At 57.8% G+C, this 22,062-nt stretch overlaps 3 protein-coding genes across 4 annotated transcripts; 1 reads left to right on the forward strand and 2 right to left on the reverse strand.

Moving 5' to 3' along the window:
* Positions 1–1,165: 1,165 nt before the first annotated feature.
* On the forward strand, positions 1,166–6,702 carry GPATCH4 (G-patch domain containing 4). Of its 2 annotated transcripts, none has more exons than XM_032398382.1 (8): positions 1,166–1,472; positions 3,483–3,620; positions 4,092–4,165; positions 4,268–4,360; positions 4,462–4,548; positions 5,181–5,272; positions 5,517–5,570; positions 5,764–6,702. In XM_032398382.1, exons 2-8 carry the CDS (start codon positions 3,542–3,544, stop codon positions 6,623–6,625), a joined length of 1,341 nt encoding a protein of 446 aa, XP_032254273.1. In that variant the 5' UTR covers positions 1,166–1,472; positions 3,483–3,541; the 3' UTR covers positions 6,626–6,702. The 2 variants fall into 2 exon arrangements, with proteins under 2 accessions (XP_032254273.1, XP_032254274.1); XM_032398383.1 differs by having other exon boundaries at positions 1,167–1,472; positions 5,520–5,570.
* Positions 6,703–7,252: 550 nt separating this feature from the next.
* On the reverse strand, positions 7,253–9,451 carry NAXE (NAD(P)HX epimerase). Its single transcript, XM_032398384.1, has 6 exons — positions 9,262–9,451; positions 9,063–9,171; positions 8,854–8,964; positions 8,671–8,784; positions 7,856–8,003; positions 7,253–7,492 (listed from the first exon to the last, which is right to left on the reverse strand). The coding sequence occupies exons 1-6, from the start codon at positions 9,441–9,443 to the stop codon at positions 7,290–7,292; spliced, it is 867 nt and encodes a 288-aa protein (XP_032254275.1). The 5' UTR covers positions 9,444–9,451; the 3' UTR covers positions 7,253–7,289.
* Positions 9,452–13,122: 3,671 nt separating this feature from the next.
* Positions 13,123–19,305, reverse strand: TTC24 (tetratricopeptide repeat domain 24). The gene is made up of 10 exons (XM_032398304.1): positions 19,260–19,305; positions 17,389–18,098; positions 16,985–17,188; positions 16,281–16,409; positions 16,038–16,150; positions 15,603–15,701; positions 14,589–14,674; positions 14,337–14,443; positions 13,648–13,816; positions 13,123–13,204 (listed from the first exon to the last, which is right to left on the reverse strand). The coding sequence occupies exons 2-10, from the start codon at positions 18,092–18,094 to the stop codon at positions 13,123–13,125; spliced, it is 1,695 nt and encodes a 564-aa protein (XP_032254195.1). The 5' UTR covers positions 18,095–18,098; positions 19,260–19,305.
* Between the last annotated feature and the right edge of the window lie 2,757 nt (positions 19,306–22,062).

A 22,062-nucleotide genomic window follows, 5' to 3' on the forward strand; every position in this document is an offset into this window, starting at 1 on the left:
GGAGGGGACAGAGAGATGGAAGGGGACATGGTGGAAGCTGAAGCCCGGTCTGTGGAATTCCCTCAGCAGCCCGAAATAGCACAGTAAGTCCAAGTTTGTAAAAATGATTGAACTAGTCCAATAGTCCAATTTTACAGACCAGGGAAAGGGTGCTCTTGAGAAGTGACTTGTTCAAGGTCTCACAATCAGTGGCAGAATGGGAAAAGGACTCAGATGTGACTCCCATTCACAGAATGTTCCCCTACTGAAGTAGCCTCTGAGGAGTACCTTCCAAGCATCCCATATCGCTGATGCCTCTAGAATTCCACTAAGCAAGATCCATCATTTAAACCAATGTCCCCATGTAGCATATTTTAAAAAGTCAAGTTAGGGACGCCTGGGTGGCTCAGTTGGTTAAGCCTCAAACTCTTGATCTGGGCTCAGGTCATGATCTCAGGGTGGGGAGATGGAGCCCCAGGCTGCCGGCACTGGGCGTGGAGTCCGCTTGAGATTCTCTCTCTCCCTCTGCCCCCCCCCAAATAATTAATAAAAGTAAAGTTAATTTTACGGGAAAATTTGATGAAGATGAGTGTGATAAACTGAGCAATGCGACAAAGCTTTACCTGGAAATGCTGGTTTTTCTCTTTGTGGTTCCTGGGGGAGGTGCGCACTTGAGTTACCCTAAATACTGAGATAGGGAGGTGGGCGGGGGGGGTTCAGGTTTTAGTTCTTGGGTGGGTGGGCGAGGCAGGCCTAGGCACAGTTTGTGTGGATGGGGCATGTGCACCTTCTCTGCAGTTAGCGAAGTTTGCTCAGAGGAGCCTCACACCTACCAGGCAAGTGCAAGGTCCCCAGCCCCGCGCGCGATCCGGGATCCGCATCTAGCTCCGTGCCCCCCGCCCCCCCGCTCCAGCCCCACGCAGCGTCCCTACGGCCCCGGCCAGAGCAGGTGCTCCCGGAGTCAGGGCGCGCGTCTTCCGCATCTTCGCATCAACAGTTCCAACGGGGCAGGTGCCCGCACAGTGTTTGGTGAACCTACTGAAACCTCCCAACGACTGTGCCCGCGGCTGAGTATTCATCCCCGCAAACCACCCCCGAGGGGCTCCTCCCTCGCCGCCCCGCCCCGCTCGGGCCGCCGCTGCGCGCTGCCCGGGGCTTCCTTCCCCATCTCTGGGTCCGGGACTAGAGCAGCATCGCAGCCAAAGCCGTTCTCGGCGTCCCGAGGGCCGGTCAGGACGAGTCCCTCGGCCGCCCGGGGGCTGCAGCCTGGCCGGAAGTAGAACACCCCCGAAGCCCCGGAAACGGGCGCGCGCGGGCGAGTTGCCGCGGCAACAGTGCAATCAAGAGAGCCCCCCCCACACCTGGAGTCCCGGGCACGCATGCGCCTCTATGGTATCGGCAGCCTAGAGGGACCGACCCCGAACTTCCGGGAAGATGGCGGCGCGCAGGCCGGAGGACGCACGTGTTCGCGCGGAGAGGGCCCCGCGGTGACGGTAAGCGGCTACCGCCCCCCGGACGGTGGCGGTCGGAGGCCGGGCTCAGGAGTGAAGGTGGGAGCAGGACAGTAGCCTTACCGGGTGGAACTGCGGCAGGAGGGCTGCATTTAGACCTCACGAGGAAGGAGGCCAGGGACAGAGCGGCCCTTTGGAACCGCTGTCAGAGGAGTGGCCCCGGGCCGCTTTAATTAGAAAGCTCAGGTTGCCCGGAGAGGAGGTGGTTCCAGAAAGCGCGCTCGCAGCCTTCACGAGACTGCGGCGCACAGCCTGGGGCCTCGTTGCTTCTGTCCACAGTTACCATCGTCAGTAGGTGAGAGCACCCGTGTCATAGCGACTGAGCGCATTCGCACTCCTGCATTAAGTGCGTGGCGTCCTGAATAAAGCCCGACTCCGATTTCCAGGGCGTGTAGTTTCGAATGAGTGCGGTGGTAAACCTTAGGTCAGGAAACACAACGAGCTGTAAGAGGCCGAGGGGCAATGAAGAACAGCAGTGCTGGGACGCCTGAGAGCCTGGGTCCGCTACTTGCCAGCTATTGGATTTGGGCAAGGAATAAACTTCTCTGCGATTTGTTTGCAAATGTCGGTAATAACTCTTCCTAATAGGCTGTCGGGAGGATGAAATAAGATGATCTGTGTAAAGCAATTAGCAGGCTGGCATTGAGTAAATGACTTAGGGTTAGATGTTGTTGTTATTAAAATCTGGGGGCTGATAGATCAGAGGTAACTTCTGGGAGGAGGCCGGGTTTTGAGGTGGTCTTAAAGGCCCCAGGGTTTGAATTTTACTTTTCTTACAAATTCAAGAAGCAAGATAGAGCCATTTCATCACTTAGTGCTTTTCTGTCAGGACTCTCAAGGTATCACGTTTTCAGGTAATCATCCCTCACAGTAGAAACGTGAAGAGAAATGTAAGTCATCCTGAATTTGCTACTCTTCAGTCTCAGAGCCCGGTATCGTCACCCGAGCCGAAGGCAGACGCTTAACCGACTGAGCCACCCAGGCGCCTTATAATAAATTACCTTAATACAAGTTAACTTTAGTGAGTTAAGTCAGCAGTGGTGGTCTTAGTTTTGTGTGTCTTGTGTGATAAGCCAGCTTAACCATTTCAGAGGCAGATTTGTATATAAGTTGGATAATGCCATTCTGGGCTCCAAAAGGCGGAGCACCTGCATGACTATAAAGAAATGCAAGTAGTAACTGTGATAGGATAGAAAGAGGCCACATCGGAGGCAGGCAGCCTGGGCTTGTATTTCAGTTCCATCTCTTATTAGCTACGTGACCCAGGCTTTGTTTTCTTTGTTTGTAAATTAAAGATAATAGCTATCCACAGGACGATGAGGATTAAATAAGACAATACAACAGTATGTGTAATCTACCTGTTATGCACGAAATGCTCAGTAAGGGTGTGTTCCTAAGCTGGACAGTTTCAAAAGGGGTGTTCCAGCAAGGCTGAAGAGCGGCAGTGGGGAAGAGGTGTGGAGCCCCCACACTTGAGAGGATAGAGTGCTGGAGCGTGGGTGTAAGACATGGGCTCCGTTGAGTATTCTCATAACTCAGGTTAAAAACCCCTTACCTCTTTGTTTTTACATGGCAGTGAATCTCGGGAGCTGTTACCACGTGGTGGTAAAGAGTGGGACTCTACAGACAAGCCGTCTGGTTGCGTTTTTACACATATTAGCTGTGTGACCCAGAGCAAGTCACGTTTGCTCATTTGTAAAGGAGGGATAATAATGCTTTCCTGAATGGAACGTTAGGAACTCCTCCTGAGCTGGGAGAATTAAACGAAATAATCATGTGGTGAGCTCTCCGTAAATTTAGGTGTTATTAATAACACCAGTCCTCCTTGACTTTTGGACATGCTGATGATCTCTCTATGGTCAGACAGGGAGCTCCCCCAAAGACCAACCTCCTTCCTTTGTCTCTGCCCCAGGTTCAGAAAAGAATTTTTATGAGAGCAGTCAGGATGGATCTGATGGGTGATTTGGGCACTTTCTCCTTTTCTCTTAAAAGGATGATGACAACGTCACCTTCTGTGGTGAGGGCCTGCGGATCGGGACTCCTCTCTCACCATGAGCATCACCCCAGAGGTCAAGAGTCGTGGGATGAAGTTTGCTGAGGAGCAGCTGCTAAAGCATGGATGGACGCAAGGTCATCCCTGGGAGGGCCCCTTCCACATCCCCCCAGCTCCCTGCCCACCTCGTGCCCAGGGGAGTAACGTTCATCCTGGGCTACTTGTATGTAGCCCATTCAGCTGGAGGAGGAAAAGCCAGTTTAAAGGGAAATTTGTGGAAGAAAATTTCTGACTTTTCCAGAAAATGGGCAAGTGGAAGAAATTTGATAGTGGGTCATGAGAAAGAAGTGTTTGGGAGGACTGGGGGAGGGAGGAAGGGTCATGACTTCTGTCCTGAAAGAATCATGAAGGAGAAGATGGCTCAGGCTCAGACAAAGGCAGGGACACTGCATGGACAGGCACCAGAAAGAGGGGGCTGGAGGGCACCCCCAGGGACAGTGTAGGCCCAGCGCGCTCGGTGTGTGGTGTGGCAAGGAGCGGCACGGGCTGGTGCCTGTGAGGTCTCGGGGCAGGCAGGAGGATAAACCACATTGCTCGCTGTCCTCCAGGCAAAGGTCTGGGCCGGAAGGAGAATGGCATCACCCAGGCCCTCAAGGTGACACTGAAGCAGGACACTCACGGGGTAAGACTGGGCAGGCTGAGGGAGGTCAGTGTGGATGGAGAGGGGGACCCCAGAGACAGGGCAGGGACAGGTCCTTGGAGTTCATACTTCTTCCTCTGGCAGCTGGGACATGACCCTGCCAGGGAGTTCACAGACCACTGGTGGAGTGAGCTCTTCAACAAGACTGCGGCCAGCTTGGTTGTGGAAACTGGGCAGGTATGGGGTGCTAATTGATGGGCGTGTGGACCACGAGGGCCTGGGACGTGTGGGGGTGAAGGGCACACCCACGTCACCCACTCACTGATACCTCCCCACAGGATGGAGTACGGATAAGGCATCTTTCTAAGGAGACCACCCGTCGTAATCATCCCAAGCCCAACATGCTGTATCAGAAGTTTGTGAAGGTATTAGGGGCTGGGGTGAGAGGGTCCATCCTTTCCACTTTTTTTCACCTGCAAGTTTTTGCACATGCTTTTCCCACTGCCTGCCTGCAGCATTCTGCTGCCTTTCTCCCTTCACCTGTCCACTTTTGGTGGTCTTCCAGAGCAGAGTTCCTGAAACGTCCCCAAACCCTGAAGTCTGATCAGTATCCCTCTTCCAGCACAGGCGACACTTTATGATTGCCCGTGTTCTGTCATCCTCCCTTCGCCCCACGTGTAGATCCATCTGGGCTGACCGGTCTTGTTCCCGTTCTACTGTATCCCAACCCATTGGCCCGTAGTAGGTTCTCAGTCTGCTTAGATACAAGCACTGCGGGAGGTGTGGGGGAGGGCGGTGAGAAGCACCACAGATGACCCCCAGGGGACACCAGGAGGACCTGATGACCCGGAGCACTCCCCCTCCCTTCTTGGTCTGCCCACTGATGGCTCCCCCGCCTCCCCCAGCTGCAGCCCACCTCTCTGGGTCTGCAGGGAGCTGTGTCGGGGGCGGCAAGTTTCTGCCTGTGGCTACCAGTTCCCCAGGGCTTCCGGGAGGGAAGAGGGGTTGGCAGTGGTGTTGAATGGGCTTTGTCTGCCCCCATGATTGCTCCTTCTAGACGGCCACACTGACTGCAGGTGGGGAGAAGCCAGACAAGGACCTGGAGAGCCACAATGATGACGACAACCAGGGGCCCAAGCCTCCAACGATGTGAGACCTCATTTTAGTGCTGGGGGTGTGTGGGAGGAGAGGCCTTTGAATCTCAAGAGAAGGGACCAAGCCTCAGGCCTGACTGGGCTTCTTCGGGTGGAACCGTGTTGTACTAATCTTTGCTTCTCCTGCACCTAGAAAGTGCCAGGTCCTGAAAGGGAGCTCAGTGTTGAAGGGATGTGTTAGAGAGCAGGAGAGCTCAGGCCTGCGCACGAGTTGTTTGTGATTCCTGATCTCCCCCCAGCAGTCTGGCCGATGAGATGCTGCTCCGAGCCTGTGAGGGGCGCACGGCACACAAGTAAGTAGTGGTTAGCTCCTTGGGCTCTCTCTCCTCCCCATCACAAGCCCTTGAGGATGGTCTGTGCCCCTTCTGTGCGCTTCTCCCGCCAGGGGAAGGATTCCCTGCCACACACACACCAGTAGTGCCTGCAACCGCGAGGACTAGGCCTGTTTTCCCCATACCTCGCTCTGACCTGGGCCCCCTGTTTCAGGGCTGCTCGCCTTGGGATCACGATGAAGGCTAAGCTTGCCCGGTTGGAGGCCCAGGAGCAGGCCTTCCTGGCTCGTCTCAAAGGACAGGACCCTGGGACCCCTCAATTGCAGTCTGAGAGCAAGCTCCCCAAAAAAAAGAAAAAGAAAAGGAAACAGAGAGAGGAGAGAAAGGCTGCAGCAACCGCCGGGAGTGCGGAAGAGGAGTGCCCGGAAGATGCGGGCCAGGCCGGCGGGAGAAGCAGGAAGAAGAAAAGACAGAAGCCAGAAGCAGTGGTGGCAGATGAGTGGGAGGGAGCGGCTGTCGCGAACGCGGACGGAGGGGCCGCAGGAACGAGTGGATCTGGAGAGTGGGAGAGCAGGGAGCGAGCTGACCCGCCCCGCAGGAAGAAGAAGAGGCAGCACCGTGCAGAGGAGATGGCGGTCCCAGACGGAGGGGCAGGCGGCCAGGAGGCTGCGGCCAGCGCGGGGACAGAGCAGGTGGAGAGTCAGGCATGCGCCGAGCCCTGCCGCAGACGCAAGAGGCGGCGACAGCCGGAGGAGGGGGCCTTAAACACAGAAGCAGCAGTGGAGGGGGCTGCTGCAGACGGTGGGGCCGGGGAAGCAGCAAGCAGAGCGCACCGTGAGGGGAAAAGCAAGAAGAAAAGACGGAGGTCCCAGGAAGAGGATGTGAGGGATGAAGGGGATGAGGAGGGGGGCAGGACTAGGGGGGCAGAGAGCGGGGCGCACACTGGCTCAAGCAGCAGAGGTAAGAGGAGGCAGCAGGAAAGAGCTGGAGTCAGCCCCGACCAGAGAGCAAGAAGGAAGAAACAGAAGAGAGCCCGAAGGTCGGGGTCAAGGTGGGGCTCCACGGACTCCTTTTGAGGAGTTGACGCCTGAGACCTGAGTCGACAGGGTCTCCTGCACCCTCGCGGTGAGGAGCCCCTCCCAAGGAGGAAGCTGACCCCTGAACTCCAGCTGCGCAGAGTTGGGTGCGGACAGTGTGGACAGAGAGCGAGGGTTCAGGTGCCCATGGGAGCCAGGCAGTGGCAGGATGCAGACACCCTCTGGAGGGACACACCACCTGCAAACGCGGCCAGTGTGAGGTGGCATCCAGCCCACAGGCCGCCAGCCCCAGCCTTAGAGTCAATGATTCAACATCAGCTCGGGCTCCCAGCCTGTGTGTAAGTCCCGACTGGCATCTCCACTCCCGGCCTGGGAACATCCCAAATACAAATTAGTTTCCTTGGATGCCTCCAAAGAAATTCCTTCAGTTAACCTCCCATAGTCTTGCTACCCTGTTGAAGGAAAGGGGAAAGCTCAGAGAACCTCACTTGGGAGCTTTTTTCTGCGTCTGAAAATCGTTTTCATTTGCCCAAATGCCACAGCCGCCCCCCTTGCCCGTTTTGTTCCCCCGGAGAGGTAGCACCGTGTCGCTCCCTGGCTCCTGCCACCCCTTAACCTTTACTGCCAGGAAAGCTCCCAGGACTCCACAGCTCAGGAGAGGGGCACTAAGTCTTTATTGGGAGGAAAGCCCACCCGTCTTCCCTCACTGCAGACGGTAGACACAATCAGTGTCGGGGTAGGGCGGCAGATTCAGCTGGTACTTCTGTTCCAGAGCAGGTGGCACAAAACGACCTCCTAGGTAGTGGTAGCGACCGGTGAACTGGGTGGCAGACTTTTTGGGTGCTGTCAGGGAGATGAGCAAGTCTGGCTGGATCCCTTCAGAGTTCCCCTTCTCCACATCCCATCCTGGAAAGAGGGTGGTTTTCAGGAAGAGAGGAAGAGGTCTACTCCTCTTCCATACCCTGCTCTACCCTAGTCCTGAAGGAGTGGGAGGCCCTCTGTGTCCCCTCCCAAGGAACTTGCATCCTCGAAGCTCCATGTACTCCTGGGCTTTGGTCTCTTGGATCCAACATATAAGGGCAGTCCTGAACTCTGCTCCCTGGCCCTTTTGTGGAATCTATAAAGCTGTGTTCTGTCCCTCTAGACTCAACTTACTTTAAGCGTGGTCTGAGCCTTGGGTCAACAACGAGGACTCCTAGGTACCTGTCTCAAGACAGGGCAGGGTCCCAGCCCCAATGCCCCCCTCCCCAACTTCCTTGGACCCAGCACCTGAGGGAATGTCGATGCTTGCAATGGGCACTGTGAGCCCATTCAGGACACCCAGGATGCCACGGAACGGCTCCCGAACATCGCCTTTGAAGCTGAAGCCAAAGATGGCATCCACGACCAGCTCGTACAGTTCGTCGATCAGCATGGGCTGTGGTGGGGCAGGAGGGGAAAGCACGTCAGAGTCAGCAGCTGCACAGACAGCCCTTAATGAGAGACGACGATCCTTTGCACGCGCCACTCGCAGAGGCACAAACATCATTTCATCTCATTCAGATGAAATGTCTCGGCATTCTGGGGCCTAGACTTCAATGCAGGTTGGTCACTGATTTAGGGCAAGCTGAGTCCAGACACGCTTTCTGTTGTGTCTGCCGCCACGGGGGCGGTACAGTGTGGGACTCCCGCCTAAGGCTGGCAGTTAGGACAAGCCACTGGCCTTCTCTGCACCGTCCCAGTCTCTTTATGTGTAGAATGTGTTAAACTTAAAAACAAAGTTCTCATTTCCCATCCTTAAGTCCCTGTCCCTGCAGAAAGGGTTTAGGACGAGGCAGCCACTTCAGCCCCTGAAAGGAGTGGCCAGCGTGTTTACTGCCTACAGGACAGGTCCTGACCTCAGGGAGAAAGGAGTGACGTGGAAGTGAAGGGGGCAGGGGCTCCCCCCACTCATACAGCACAGTTCAGGCACCCCCCCCCATAACTGAAGAGTCCACCCTCCAGAGAGGAAGATCAGCAAGTGAGCTCGGCCTGGGAACAGAGGAAGAGCAGGACACAGGCGGTGGTTGGGGGAGGAGGAGGGCACCCCCGCTGGAGCCACCTACCTCTGGGGGCATTTCACCAAGGAAAGGGATGTCCATTTTCTGACACTGGGTCACCAGTGCGGTGAAGAGTGGCTTGTTCGGCCTTTTGGGATAATAAATGGTTGGCTGGTAGCCCTAGAGGAAAGGAGAGGGGTCGTCCAAGCCCGGATCCGGAAGCCCCGCCGCCCCCGCCCACATACTCACGAAGAGTCTGAGGTGCCGCGCACACACCAGGCCGTCTCCTCCGTTATTCCCGGGCCCGCAGATGACCAGGACCGCGGGGGGGCTCCGGGACATGGACGAGGGGGGATAGGCCTGGAGGCGGGGTCAGAGGGCAGTCAGAGGGGCTCTGGGAGGCCCCGGGCCACCCTGGCCCGCTGGCCCCGCCACTCGGCTGTGCCCAGGCCCCTGACCTTGGCAATGGCCGTGGCGCAGCTCAGCCCAGCCAGCTCCATTAGTTGGTCCACGCTGAACTGGTACTCGTTAAACAGCTCCTCGTCCACGGCCTGGGCCTCCTCCTGGCTGCGGACACCCACAGCCTCAGTCCGGGCGCCCTGCGCGCGGCCCGTCCCAGCTCCCGCCCCCGGGCGAGCCCGCCCAAGCCTCGCCTACCTCAGGTACTTCACTGCCGGGCTCGCCATGCCCGCCGGCTCCCCGGGGCCGCCCGAGTGCGGCCGCCGCGTCCCCCACCACGCGGGCCCCGCGCGGCAGGCGCCCGCCCGGCCCGGGACGCGCCGCAGCTGCGAGCCCGCGGCCAGCAGCCCGAACCCCAGCAGCGCCCGCAGCGCGGACATGAAGCTCGCCCGGCGCATGTGCGGCGCCCGCTCCGCCCCCTGAAGGCGGGGCCGCGGGCTCGCCCCGCCCCTTCTCGAGAGCGCGGACGCCGGGCCGCGCATTCGGGGGGGCGGGGTACCTCGCTGCCGGTCACGTGGGTGGAGCACCACGGGCGCGGTTGACCCCTTCGCGGGCCTGGTGGCGGGGCAGGCAGCCCGGGTTCCTGCCCTGGCACTTCGCGGCTGAGTGGACGGGGGCACCCCTGGTCTCGGCGTCCTGCGAGCACGCGATTCACGGGTGCCCGCGCTTGCAGAGCCGGCCCGGCGCCCGCGAGCAACGCGCGGGGAACGGAGCTCGCGTCCTCGTTTACGCTGCCGGCGGTTCTGCGCTCGGGCTGGGGCGCTCCGGGTGCACGGTCCATACTAGAGGGACGAGCGCGGGGGGTGGGGGGGAGGAGGGGTGGCTTTAGTCAGCAAGCAGGCGACCTGGTAACAGGGTGGACGAACACCCCAAAGCCCATCTTCGATCCGGGCGAGGCCTGAGCGTTTTGAAGGGGAGGGCGCCAGAAATGTGGGGGCTCGGTGAGGGAGAAGCTGGTGCCCAGGCGGTTAATCGTTTGTGCACATGACCCTGAGCAGGCTTAGTGTTCCGGAGAGTCTGGTCCTTCGCTCCTCAAGGAAAGGAGGTGTTCTGCTACAGACTAAGGGACTCAGGTCAGCAAGCAAGGAGCGCAGAAGCTTGAAATAAGTTAACCCTAAGGCCGGTTGGACTGCTGTTTACAGTGTAATTTAGGACCCCTGTTCCAAGTACATTAGCTGCCTCCACCTACCTCTGCTTACCAGGATAGCATGCTGCATTTCCCTGATCATAATATTTACCCCCCCTTTATCAAGATCATACCTATGGTGGGGCGCCTGGCTGGCTCAGTGGGAGGAGCATGCAGCTGGTGATCTCCAGGTCATGAGTTTGAGCCCCGCCTTGGGTGTAGAGATTTTTATTTTGTTTATTTATTTTTTTAAAGATTTTACTTTTAACTCACAACCCCGAGATCAAGAGTCACACGCTCTTTGGACTGAACCAGCCAGGCGCCCCTAGGTAGCTTTACTTGTATATATTTATTAGTCAAGTCAAGACTCCCTATAGACCTATTAATTTGGAGAGATTCTGAAGATTCTTTTTTTTTTTTTACCTTTATTTAAGTAATCTCTACACCCAACATGAGGCTTGAACTCACGACCCTGAGATCAAGAGTCATACACTCTTCTGACTGAGCCATCCAGGCACCCCCTGAAGATTCATTTCTAAAACACAAGGTGAAGCATGTTCTTTTGAGCACGTCCCACATGCTAACATGAATCAGCTCATTTTATCCTTGAGGCAACCCTGTTATTATTCTCATTTTACAGATGAGGAAACTAAGGCTCCAAGATGTTGACTGGCATGCCCAACGATAGGGTGATAGCTGTCTGTGGAGCTAGGATCCAAGCAGCTTGAGCTAGAAAGCAGCTTTCCGTAAGGCACTGCCCTCCACAAGTGTGGAAATAGGTAAAGCATGGTCACTGCTGACTTCCTTCTGATGAGATGTAAGAATAAAATAGTGACACACGCATACCCCACCACACGCCCCCAGAATTTATGAGACAACCACCGGAGGGCTGTCCCCAGGAAGGCGGAGCCGAAGACCTACTCCATCTTACCACTGCCTTTCAGACTTGTAGAGTTTCTTTGGGAAATGCCTTTAAAACCAATTTAGGAAGGACATAGGGATCGAGCCCCTGCTGATATTTCATCCTGTCAATCCTATGACGGAGTTTTATCCTCACATTATAGCACAGAGAGGTCATTTTCCTAAGATCAAACAGCTATTAAGTGGTAGAGCCAGGGACGGTTGATACGGAGTTGGCCTGACCCAGTGGCAATATTCCCATGTGGTAGGTGCTGCTACCTGTTCCTCAAAATCCATTCTCTTCTCTTCCTTTGGCAACAGAACCCCTGAGTTGTGTCTGGCCACGTGGCTGCCCAGCCACACACTACATTTCCCACTCTCCCTTGCAGCAGCAAGGCGCCTGCATGTGACTACACGCTGGCCAATGAGGGCTGAGCAGAGGTGACGTGCAACTGCCTGGTCCTCCCTTTGAAAAAGGGCCTGTGTTCCTGTCCTTCCCTTCTCCCTTCCCGGCCGGGAGAGGGCGCTCTGCCGCGGCCGGGCAGCCATTTTAGGCCAGGGCGTGGGAGTCCTGTGTCGAGGACGGCAGAGCGCGTGCGGACTCCGCGGGCTCCGTGAGCCGGGGCTGCTGTCATGAGACAGGAACTTAAAGGCGGGGTTGCGTAGCCTCGCTTACAGCGGGTGAGCCTGCGTCCCAGCAAGACATCGTGAATGCCTGACAAGGTGCTAGTAAGGAAGGTGAGCGGCCGCGTCCCCGGCTGCCCGTGCCGTGCTCGGCACATGCTAGGTCCTCAAGATCTCAGGGTGAAGTGGGTCACGGTGTAGTAGAAGCCCTCTTCTACTATGGGGGATGGGCTGTTTTATTTCAACTTAAAAATGCATCCGTTTGCCATCTGTCAAAGTGCGGCCAGGGTCTTCTCCCTGAGCCCGGGGCTGGAGCTCTCCATCCTTCCGCAGGAACCTCATCACGGGGCACCTGCAATTTCCAGTTTGCTTCCTTGAGGTGGAACAGTTAGTGGCGTGTTTGAAGCAATCCAAGTGCAAAAATTCACCTAGATTTTTACTATTTTGCCCCAAAATGTGATAATCGCCTTGCTCACATCTAATTCAACAGTTTTTGAATTGACTCACCTTAATCAAGACTTCCAAGGATTCAACTTCGTTTTCATACAAACAGTGCCTGTTTTCACACTTAGTTCATCAATTTATGTAATATTTAATCCAATCACGAATTACAAGAACGCGTACACCCAGCCTAAGCACATTTGGTACCAACACAATCGACTCCTGGTAAGCATTAGTGTAAGTGGGGTAGCAGGACTGCACGGCATTCTAGAAGGTGCTCCCTGCCCGGGTTTGAATCCCGGCTTCCCCACGTAGTAGTCGTGCCGCCGGGGAGGACACACTCGTTTCCTCGGCTGTGGAAGGGGCTCATCTGCTGTGAGGACTGCAGGAGAAAACACTCGGGAAGCGCTCAGAGCAGAGTGTGGTGTGTGCTGAGTGATGAGCACATCTTACAAAATGTGGCCGCTGACAGCAGCGTCCAGCAGCGTCCGACAGGCCTGAGCTGCCCCCCCAACCCGCGACTGTCATGGAGGCGGTGGAGTCCATCAGTGGGCTAAGATGTGTCCTCTGTAGTTTAGATCCCATTTCCCCTTCGAGAAGATGGAGGTCTGGAGACAGTCGGTGACGGCAGCCTCCTGACCGAGATGTCACAGCTTTTAGAACTGGAAAGGGCCTCAGCAATCATGAGGTCTGGATCCAGAAGGAAGAAGGGGAAATTCACTGTCCGTTTTCCCTTTTTTCTTTTGCCTGTTGAGTCCAAAACTCCCAACAAGGAGCAAACTGAACACCTCAGCGCCCAGACTGCAAAGGCCCTGTTCCGCGGACACAGGACCCCACGTGTTGGTGGTGTTCCATTCTGTGTCCATAGGGCCCTGAACAACCGGGAAGAGGCTTGATCCCAGAAACCCCTAATGTTTGTGTGTTGGGGGGGTCACACAGAGGCCACATTCAGGGCCAGCAGAGTGGGGTCACATTATCACACAGAAGCCAGACTCCGTGGGTCTCCTCTGAGGGTTTCTGCAGGGGGTTTCCCTGGGCCATCTGGACGACCTGTGGGAGGCAGGGAGGGGCTTGCCCGTGGGGTGGCTGGGGACAGAGCAGAGGGCAGCCTGCTCTCGCTGCAGGTCCCGTTGCCCTCCCTGACCCTCATCTCGGCTGCTGGGCCCCAGGGCAGGAGACTGAGGCTTGAGCACACGCTCCCACCCCCGACCCTGTTCAGTTCAGCAGGATTCTCCCTCTCTGGGAGGCCTCCAGTCAGGCTGTGCAGGAGACAGGGGACGCCCCAGGCTTCCAGAGCTGGGTGAGCATTGTTCATATTGTTCAAGGCCAAACACAGAGAGGCTCCAAACACTAGACCCACAAGCACTGGACCACATCTTGCTCTGGTTTGAACGGTGATCATGATCATGTTCCATTAAAACCATCCAAAGCCACATCCTCTCCTACTCCTTTTATCCATTCTCCAGGCCTCTTCCCCTCCCCCAGGGACCCACCTATTGGCCTGGGGGCCATTGGGTACCAGAATGCCAGGCTGCTCCATTTGGAGGGGGCCTTGGCCTCCAAGCAGGAGATGGGCCCCGGGTCCTGGACCTGGATGGAGAGAGACAGGCACATTTATCACAGGCCTCTCTGCACCAAGAATCACACGGTGGAAAGAGAAAGCTTGGGAGAAGAGCAAGGACGGTGGGTGCTGGGATGCATGCCCTGGTCGTTGACACGGAGGTTGCACCAAAGCCAACAGTCTGTTCAGGACAGGTGTTTAACTGCAACTCTCTGCTGCCCGGAGGCAAACACACTATAAACCAAACAGGGAATTCCAGTCCGTATAGCAAGTAGCCAGAGGCTCTGCCCCCAGAGGTTGAAGCCTCTGGGGGAGCTGGTAAACAGTGAGCAAGGGCAAGATCAGCACCCAGCACCTGGCAGTAGGCTTTCAATAAAACTTGGTGCTCTAAGATGCACAGTTCTAGAGGCTAAGAAAGCCACGCAAGCCAGGAGGAGAGGTGACTGTGGAAGGGTTCAGGGAAACTGGCCAGGGTCTTGAGACATGAACGGGACAGGGGAGAGGGCTGCTCGGCCTCCGTGGCAGACCAGGGCAGGGGCCTCTGGGAACCGAAGGTGTTGGGGGAGCACTCCCATTTTCAGGGAGGAGATGCACAGTTGGGGTCGGCCTGCTCCCACTCACACTCCAGTCTCTGTGCCCAAGACGCCACGGGGACATCAGGTGGCGGCTGGTCCTCTCTCTCCTCCTGGCCCTCCACGCACTCTTCTTCTTCCCACCCACCCGAAGGCCTAGAGGGGCGGAGAGCAGGGGGCAGAGCGGCACTGGGCCAGCCCCTCCTCCCTGGGGTACGTGCAGACCCCAGCCCCCCCACCCGGTGGCTGCACACCTCCAGTGTCCCCCCCAACCCTGGAGCCCCAGCCCCGCCCCACTCACCTGTGCAGCACTTCTGCTCTGCCCCTTCCCGCCCTGGCTGGGGGCCTGGCTGCACCTGGAGCCTGGGGCCTCCCCAGAGCCGAAGTCTGGGAATGGTGGGGAGCAAGGGGAACCAGCTAGGGGTGTATCCGCGAGTGTGCGTTCTCTGCACAGGCCACAGCCCCACAGAGACACAGACGTGCTATGGGCAGCCTGGGGCGTGCCACCCATCTGAGAGTGGAAATCCGTGATGAGGATTCTGCTAGTGACTCTCAAGTCAGAACCAGGCTCCCGACTATCAGGCCTGGCCAGAGCCCGGCCTCCACCCCACCCGCCTGGGGCCTCCACGGGCAAAGTCCCAGAAAGTTGGTGGCTGCCAGTCCTCTGCTCGGACCGGACTAATTTAATTTTGCTCACAAATTATAAATACAGTGTCCTGGTCTTTAAGAGAAGCCATAAACCCCATTAAATAAGTAGAATAAATATCAAAGTATAATTTTAATTCCTGGGTGGGAGGTTGGTTGCCTGAGGGTATCTCAGGGTGTGAGGCACAGGACCTGCAGAGAGGCTTGGGAGGCAGAGAGAGGTTGGGGGAGCCAGAGAGGGAGGGGGCGGTGGAGACCCCCGGAGAAGCGCCCCCAGCCAGGGCAGCCCGAAGGGGAACCTCGCTGGAGCACTGCCCCCACCCTGTGGCCTTTTGGAGAACTGCAGCCAAGGACTGGCCGGTTTCCGCCTCCTCGGGGCGGTAGGGCTCAGCATCCTTGATTGCATCTCTGTGCTCAACTGCTGGGCTTGTTACCACCCAGGCAAAGGCCTGGCACAGCCTAGTGCTGGGAGACAGGCCAGAATCCCCTGCCCACCTCCCCACCCCCGGGTGTCCTGGGAAAAGTGATCTGTGTCCCCTACGCGGGCTCCGGGGCAGATGAACACACGGGCCAGTGCAGCATCCCTGAGGGGTCAGCTCTGCTTGCCACCACCTCCTTCTCGGGGCCACCTCTCCGCACCCCAAGCTCCCTGTCTGAGGGGTCATCTCACCAGGGTGTAGGTGGGGACAAGCCCAGCCTGGGCCAAGTGGGTCCTCATGGCGTCTGCCAGCTTGGCCACCAGCCGATCCCGCACAGAGTCTGGCTCCTTCTGGGGAGAGGGTGGATAATGGGGGGATGGGGAAGGTGTGGGCTACGCGGTCCTCTGGGATTGGGGAAGCAAGAAACTGGAGAGGGAGGAGGGAAGGGGGCTTTGTCTTCCTTTCTTTTCTACCCCATCCCCGCGCCCTTGCCAGGATCCTGTTACCGCCTGCCCAGAACCGTGAAGAGACAAGCTCTTCCTCACAGCAGTGTCCTGGGACCTGGCGCACAGTGTGCCCGATGCGTGTTTGGTGAGTGGACGGATGGCAAGGAGAAGACAGAAGGCAGGACGGTCAGCAGACGAAGCGTAGTAGGAAGAGTTAGGTCCTGGGGTGGGGGGTCTCACCTGACTCCGGGCCAGAGCTTCCTTATAGTAGCGCAAGGCCTGGTCGTGCTGCCCCAGCCTGGCTGCCGCAGCCCCCAGCCCCTCGCAGGCCTGCCACTGCCCCTTCGTGTCCCCTGGGGAAGGGAGCCCGGGAGGTCCTCTCATGGGTCCCCGCACCACTGACCCTCCCTTCCAGAGGTCTCGCCACCAGTCCCCGGGACCCTCGGCCTGGCCCCCTTGCCAAGCCACCTGCTAAGCCCTCACCGGTGTCCCGGGCAGCCTGCAGGGCATGCAGGTAGCTGTCTCGGGCTGCTCTGTGGTCCCCCAGCTGGCTCAGTGCAAATGCTAGGCTGCCGAAGCTCCGGCCCTGCTCCCGCCGCTGCCCCACAGAGCCTGATGACAGAGGGGACCTTGGCTGCTGAGGCGTCCCCCAGCAACCAGGGCGGGCGCCCAGGAGTCCTGGTGCTCAGCCCCAGCACGCCTCCAGATGCACCCCGGAGACCTCAGCTCTCAATAACCAGCCTCCCTCAGGCCTGAGTTTGGGCGTGAACGCATCTCCCCCACCCCCACCCCCACCCCCACCCCCGGCTGGCTGGAGCCATGCGACAACCCGGTGAGGCAGGCGGGGCAGGTATCAGTGGCTCCCTTCTTACCTGGGTGGAAACTGAAGCTTGGAAAGCCGACACCACTCGCTGAATGTCACACAACCATTCAGTCGGAGGAGGCCTGCCCTCCCGGCTGGGGCTCTTCCCACTGCCCACTGCCGCCTTCCCAACCCCAGGCCTCGGCGTCCGGGCCCTCACCCCCGTCCTGTCTGCCTACCCCTCTCCTGCACCCCCAGCCCTCACCCCGGGTTCTAGGCTTCCCGGCCCCATACCCTGTCCTAAAGGTCTGTCCACTCTTCCGCCTTGAGCCCCAGCTGGAGCCCCTGTGAGTCCCTATCCCATTCCCCAGGCCCTGGTACCCACCGTGCAGGTCAGCGGCCTTCTGGTGAAAGTCCCGGGCTTCCTGATAGTTGCCGAGGGCACTGTGGGCCGCCCCGAGGTTTCTCAGCACCGTGGCCTCCTCTCCTGGCCCCCGGCACAGGGGCAGGGCCCGCAGGAAGGCCTCTGCTGCTAGCGGGAACAGTCGGAGCTGGGAGTAGCTCAGGCCGAGGTCGTTATAGAGCTGCCCTGGAGGGCATGGCCAGGGTCACCGGTAGCCAGGTCAGATGCTGCTGATGCTGATTGGTATAGCCCCTGTCCCGCTCTCCTGGGGTCCTCCACCCCTCTCCCCTGCCCTCAGAGCAGCCTCTGCCTGCACCCCACCTCTCAGAGCATCACCTGGTCTGAATGTCCCCAGGCCCCACGCCTCCTCTGCCCAAGGGCCTCACCCAGCAGTCCCCGCTCGGGGCTCCTCTCGGCAAGCCTCTGGCTCTCCTCCAGCACCCGCACCACCTCAACGACCCCGTGCCGCCCGCTCTCCAGCATGCACCCCGCCACAGCCCCTGCGGCCAGGGCTGCAGCCTGGGGCTGCCCTGCTTGGGCATAGGCCCGGCTGGCCTCCTGCAGACAGCAGGCGGCTAGCTCAGGCTGTCCCAGAGCCTGGTAGCAGGCTCCCATTTTTGCCTGGGCTTGCCCCTGGTCACCGAGTGGCCGGTAGTGACCCAAGGCCCTGTGGTACCAAGCCAAAGCTTGAGGCAGCTTGCCCAGGGCCTGGTAGGCCAAAGCCACGTTGAAGCACTGGTCTCCATGACACCCGCCCTGCGCCTTCTCTTGAGGTTGGGCTCGCAGGAGCAGCTCAAGGCCTCTGGCTGGGTCCCCAGTCTCCACGTAGGCGGCCCCCAGGTTGAAGGCACAGGCCCGGAGAACAGGGGTGTCCCGAGTTTGTGGGGCCTCAGAGGCCAGGATGAAGGCCCTCTGGAAGCTGGTCAAAGCTTCGTGGTTCCGGCCAGCCAGTAGGGCTCCGTGGCCAGCCCTGGTGAGGGCTTGGATGCTGGCCTCTTGTTGTGGCTGCTTTCTCTTCTTCTTTTTCTTCTTGGAGGTTGAGGGCTCCGGCTCAGGCTCTTGGGGGGCATCCTCAGGGTTGGAGAAAGACATAGTGCTGACAATGGGGAGCAGAGGGGTCAGGATGTCACCCTTGGCTTCCTCCAAAGCAGGATCCCTCCAGCGTAATTCAGCTCCACCCCTGCCCTGTTGTGACCTCAGGGTTTCAAGGACTTCTCTCTGCCATCTTACTTTGCTTCATCAATCCTCCTGGGGCCGTATCAACCCTTACTCCAATGTCCCAGCTCAGTCTTAGTCCTTCGGGACCCAGTTCAAGTAAGAGCGCCCTCCAGAAAGCCTGCTCCCCCAAGCTCCCGGTCCTCCTGGACTCCCAGAGAACCTGCGCCCATGTCTCTCGCAGCACTGACCATGCCGGGTTAAGGTTGCCGACTTTCTGGTCTATCTCCTCTACTAGATCTGGAGCAGCGTGAAGGGGCTGGCACGTAGTAGGTCCCCACAAATGTTCATCCAATGATGCAAGTGTCCCTAAAGCCACTGAGCTGTGCACTTAGAAATGGCTTAGCAAAGTAAAAGTCATATTATATATATGTTACCACAATTTAAAAAATCCTCACTGAAGGAATAAATGGACAGACAGATGACCAGAGTATGCAGGGCCTCTCTCCATTACCTCCTTCACACTGTTCCACAGACACCCTTCCGCTCACAAGGACAGGTGCTCCTGCTACCTGATGCCAAGGTGTAGATCAAGGCAGTTGAGCAGACACTGGGTGAGCATCTGCTGTGTACCAGGAGCCACAGGGCACTAGGGACACAGAGCTGAACAGGCTATTGAATTGGCAAGGAGTCAGCTTGGCAGGGAGGATGCTGTCTCTCCATTCACTGCCCACGCCCTATCTCAGGGGACCTCTTTCTCCATGGCTGGCTAGTTCTGGTCCCCCAGCACCCTGCTCTGGTCTCCAATATGCTTTTCCCCATCAGGATCTCTCCCCTGGAAAGGCAAAGCCTTTTCCTGAACTCTCCTCCCAGGAGCCAGGGAAAGGGGTGGCAAAGACTCAGGCCTGGGCTCTCAGCCCCTCCCCTTTCCTTCGCCCTTCCCCCTCTTTTTTAGGAGAGGCAGGAAGAGGTGATTCTCTTTTTAAAGAAATTCCCTCTGCAACTAAGAACACCTAGGAATCTTGCCTTCAAGGCCCTCATCCCTGGGGCATTCCTAGCTACCCCCACCAGGCCTTGGGGCCCCAGCCACAGGATGCCTTACCTCCCTCGATCTTCTCTGCGGCTGGCTTTCTGGAATGGTCCCTCTGGCTTGGGTTACCTCGCCAAGCTCTGAGCTCAGAGCCCTGGGGTTACTAGACAACCAGGCACCGCCCTCCACTCCTAGGAATTTTTTGATGGACAGCTCAGGTGCCCTATCTTAGTGCTGCATCACTGACAGTGGTCGGGCAGTTACCTGGATTCCATCGCCCTTCCTGCCCCCTACTTCCCCCTTCACCCCTGCACACACCTCTCAATCTCCCACCGAAAGCAAGGAATCAAAGTGTGATGGCTTGTTACCAGTTACAACCTCAGGGATCGTCTGTCCCACACTCTCATTCTAGGGAGGAGGGGACCAGGCTCGGAAAGCAGGTGGGACCTGCCTGAGGGCACAGAGCAGCTGTGTAGCTGGGATCAGACCCCTGGTTTTCTGATTCCGGGCTAATTAGCCTGGGGTTCCTTCCACTGCACTGTGATTGCAAGCTTTAATGGGGCCTGGGTGGTCCTAGATGTGAACGCTTTCACACAAACCCAGACACACGTACGTGTGTGCACACACACACCTACGCACTGTGCTTCTGTAGGGTACATTTCACATTCGGGAGCAGGGTTAAAGGTTGGTGGTCATCAGAAGAGTCTCTCGGCCCCCGAATCCTTTTCCCAGCTCTGCTGATCTACAACCTCCACGTTCTGCTTGATGAGAGGAGAGCAGGCCCCAGGACGACGGGCACCTACGGCGCTAACTCACGCAGGGTGGCCTGCAGCACAGAGCAAATGTCCTCATTTGCCGGCAGAGAGGTCTCTTTTAAGTAAGGAGGCCTTTGCCAGAAACAAAATTACAAGGAAGGGGGCGCCTGGGTGGCTCAGATGTTAAGCATCTGCCTTCAGCTCAGGCCATAATCCCGGGGTCCTGGGATCGAGCCCCGTGTCAGGCTCCTGGGATCGAGCCCCGTGTCAGGCTCCTTGCTCAGCAGGAAGCCTGCTTCTCCCTCTCCCTCTGCCTCTCCCCCTCCGCATGCTCTCTCTCTCTCAGTATCTCTGTGTCTCCAATGAATAAATAATAATAAAAAAAATTACAGGGAAGTCGCTAGGGCCCCCTGCACTGGGCAGCCTTTGCTGAGGGCCTGCTGTGGGCCCATACTGCGCTGGGTGCCACCGGCGGGGCCCACGGCCGAGGCGGGCTTTCTCAGCTGCCCACGGGCCGGCCTCCAGGACACCACCAGAGCCTGGCCAGGGCCGGGCAGCTCAGCCCATGGCCACTCAGCAGGCTTCCCTTAAAGGGAGAGATTTGGGGAGGGGGCAGGGACTGAAACTACGCTCGCCAAATTCCGCTGACCTCTCAATGACCTAGGGATCGTTTCTGAATCATCTGCTTGTTTGATTTCCACTTTATTTATTTTTGTTTAAAGATTTTATTTATTTATTTGACAGAGAGAGACACAGCGAGAGAGGGAACACAAGCAGGGGGAGTGGGAGAGGGAGAAGCAGGCTTCCCGCCGAGCAGGGAGCCTGATGCGGGGCTCGATCCCAGGACCCTGGGATCATGACCTGAGCGGAAGGCAGATGCTTAACGACTGAGCCCCCCAGGCGCCCCTGATTCCCACTTTAGGTGACGTATTCCTCCTCACTTGGCTTCCAGGCTCCACTGTGTCCTGGCTCCTTTTCTTCCCCATCTCCTTTGCTGGGCCCTCTGTCCACCCCCTGAACGCAAACAGTCCCCACCCCTCTGCCCTTCGCTCTCGTACTGTATAGACACTTCCATGAACCTTCCATCCGCTGCTCTGATTTTCCCACCAGTCATTTCTAAATGTAGATTCTAGCCTTGGCTTGTCCACGCAAAGTTCCCGTTTCCCCCCATCTACACATCCCCTGTCCCCGGTGTTAGCCGGTCCACCAGGAACCCGGTCTGTCAGCTGGCACGGCGGGAGGTCCGTGACCCTCTCTGCTCCTGGGCTCAGCCCTGCCGCCGGGTCAGCCCCTGAGCCCTCTCCGCAGAGCGCCCACCTGTCCCTGCGGTGTCCCAGCCCCAGCCGTGGAGGAGGCACAGCTGTGGGAACTGAAGCCTGGAGCTGCACTCTCTGAGTCTGTGTCCCGGCCCCACTGGTTTTTAGCTGTGTGACATTCCTGAGCCTCAGTTCCCTCATCCGTATTACAAAGATCAAACAAGATGAGGCTAAATGAGGCTCCAGCGTACAATGAACACTCAGCGCCTGTCACTGCAGGAGTGGTGCCCAGTGCGGCCCGTTTGCGAGAAATACATCTCCGCAGGCCCTGTTTCCAGCCCCTGTTGCCCTGGATGGTGAACACAGTGTGAGTCAGCTGGGATTGCCCCCTCCTTTCTCCCACGGTGGAGGCCAAGTTGGAGGGAGTATGAGATGCTAAGACTTGAGAGGGAAGGCCCATCGGGTCCTTAGCCACCTATTTACAATCCACCTGGCCCTCTCAGGCCCAGGGGCCCTCAATCCAAGTAGAAGGGGGGTAGCTCATCCAGGTCCTTCCTTTCTGGCTGGGTTGGGGGTTTCTGCACATAAGGGCCTCATTACACAACTGTTCCCTGTCCTGGGCTGCCCAGGTCCTTCCCAGAAAGCAGGGAGTGGGACCTCTGTCACCAGGAGCCTAGATTCTCTCTACTTTCCTGCGTGGTGAGCAAAGGAGACCCTTCTGGTCTCAGGGAACGCCCACCCTCTTCAAACCCCACATCTCCTTCCATTTTGTCTCAGCCCTGAGTCTCCTCTGTTCCTCTGAAGGTTTGGATATTTTCAGTTTTCTACCCTTTCAAATCTCTCCCCTGAGGCTAGGAGCCTAGG

This window comes from Phoca vitulina, unplaced genomic scaffold (assembly GCF_004348235.1).
Source record: "Phoca vitulina isolate PV1807 unplaced genomic scaffold, GSC_HSeal_1.0 scaffold115, whole genome shotgun sequence".
NCBI classification, from domain to species: Eukaryota; Metazoa; Chordata; class Mammalia; order Carnivora; family Phocidae; genus Phoca; species Phoca vitulina.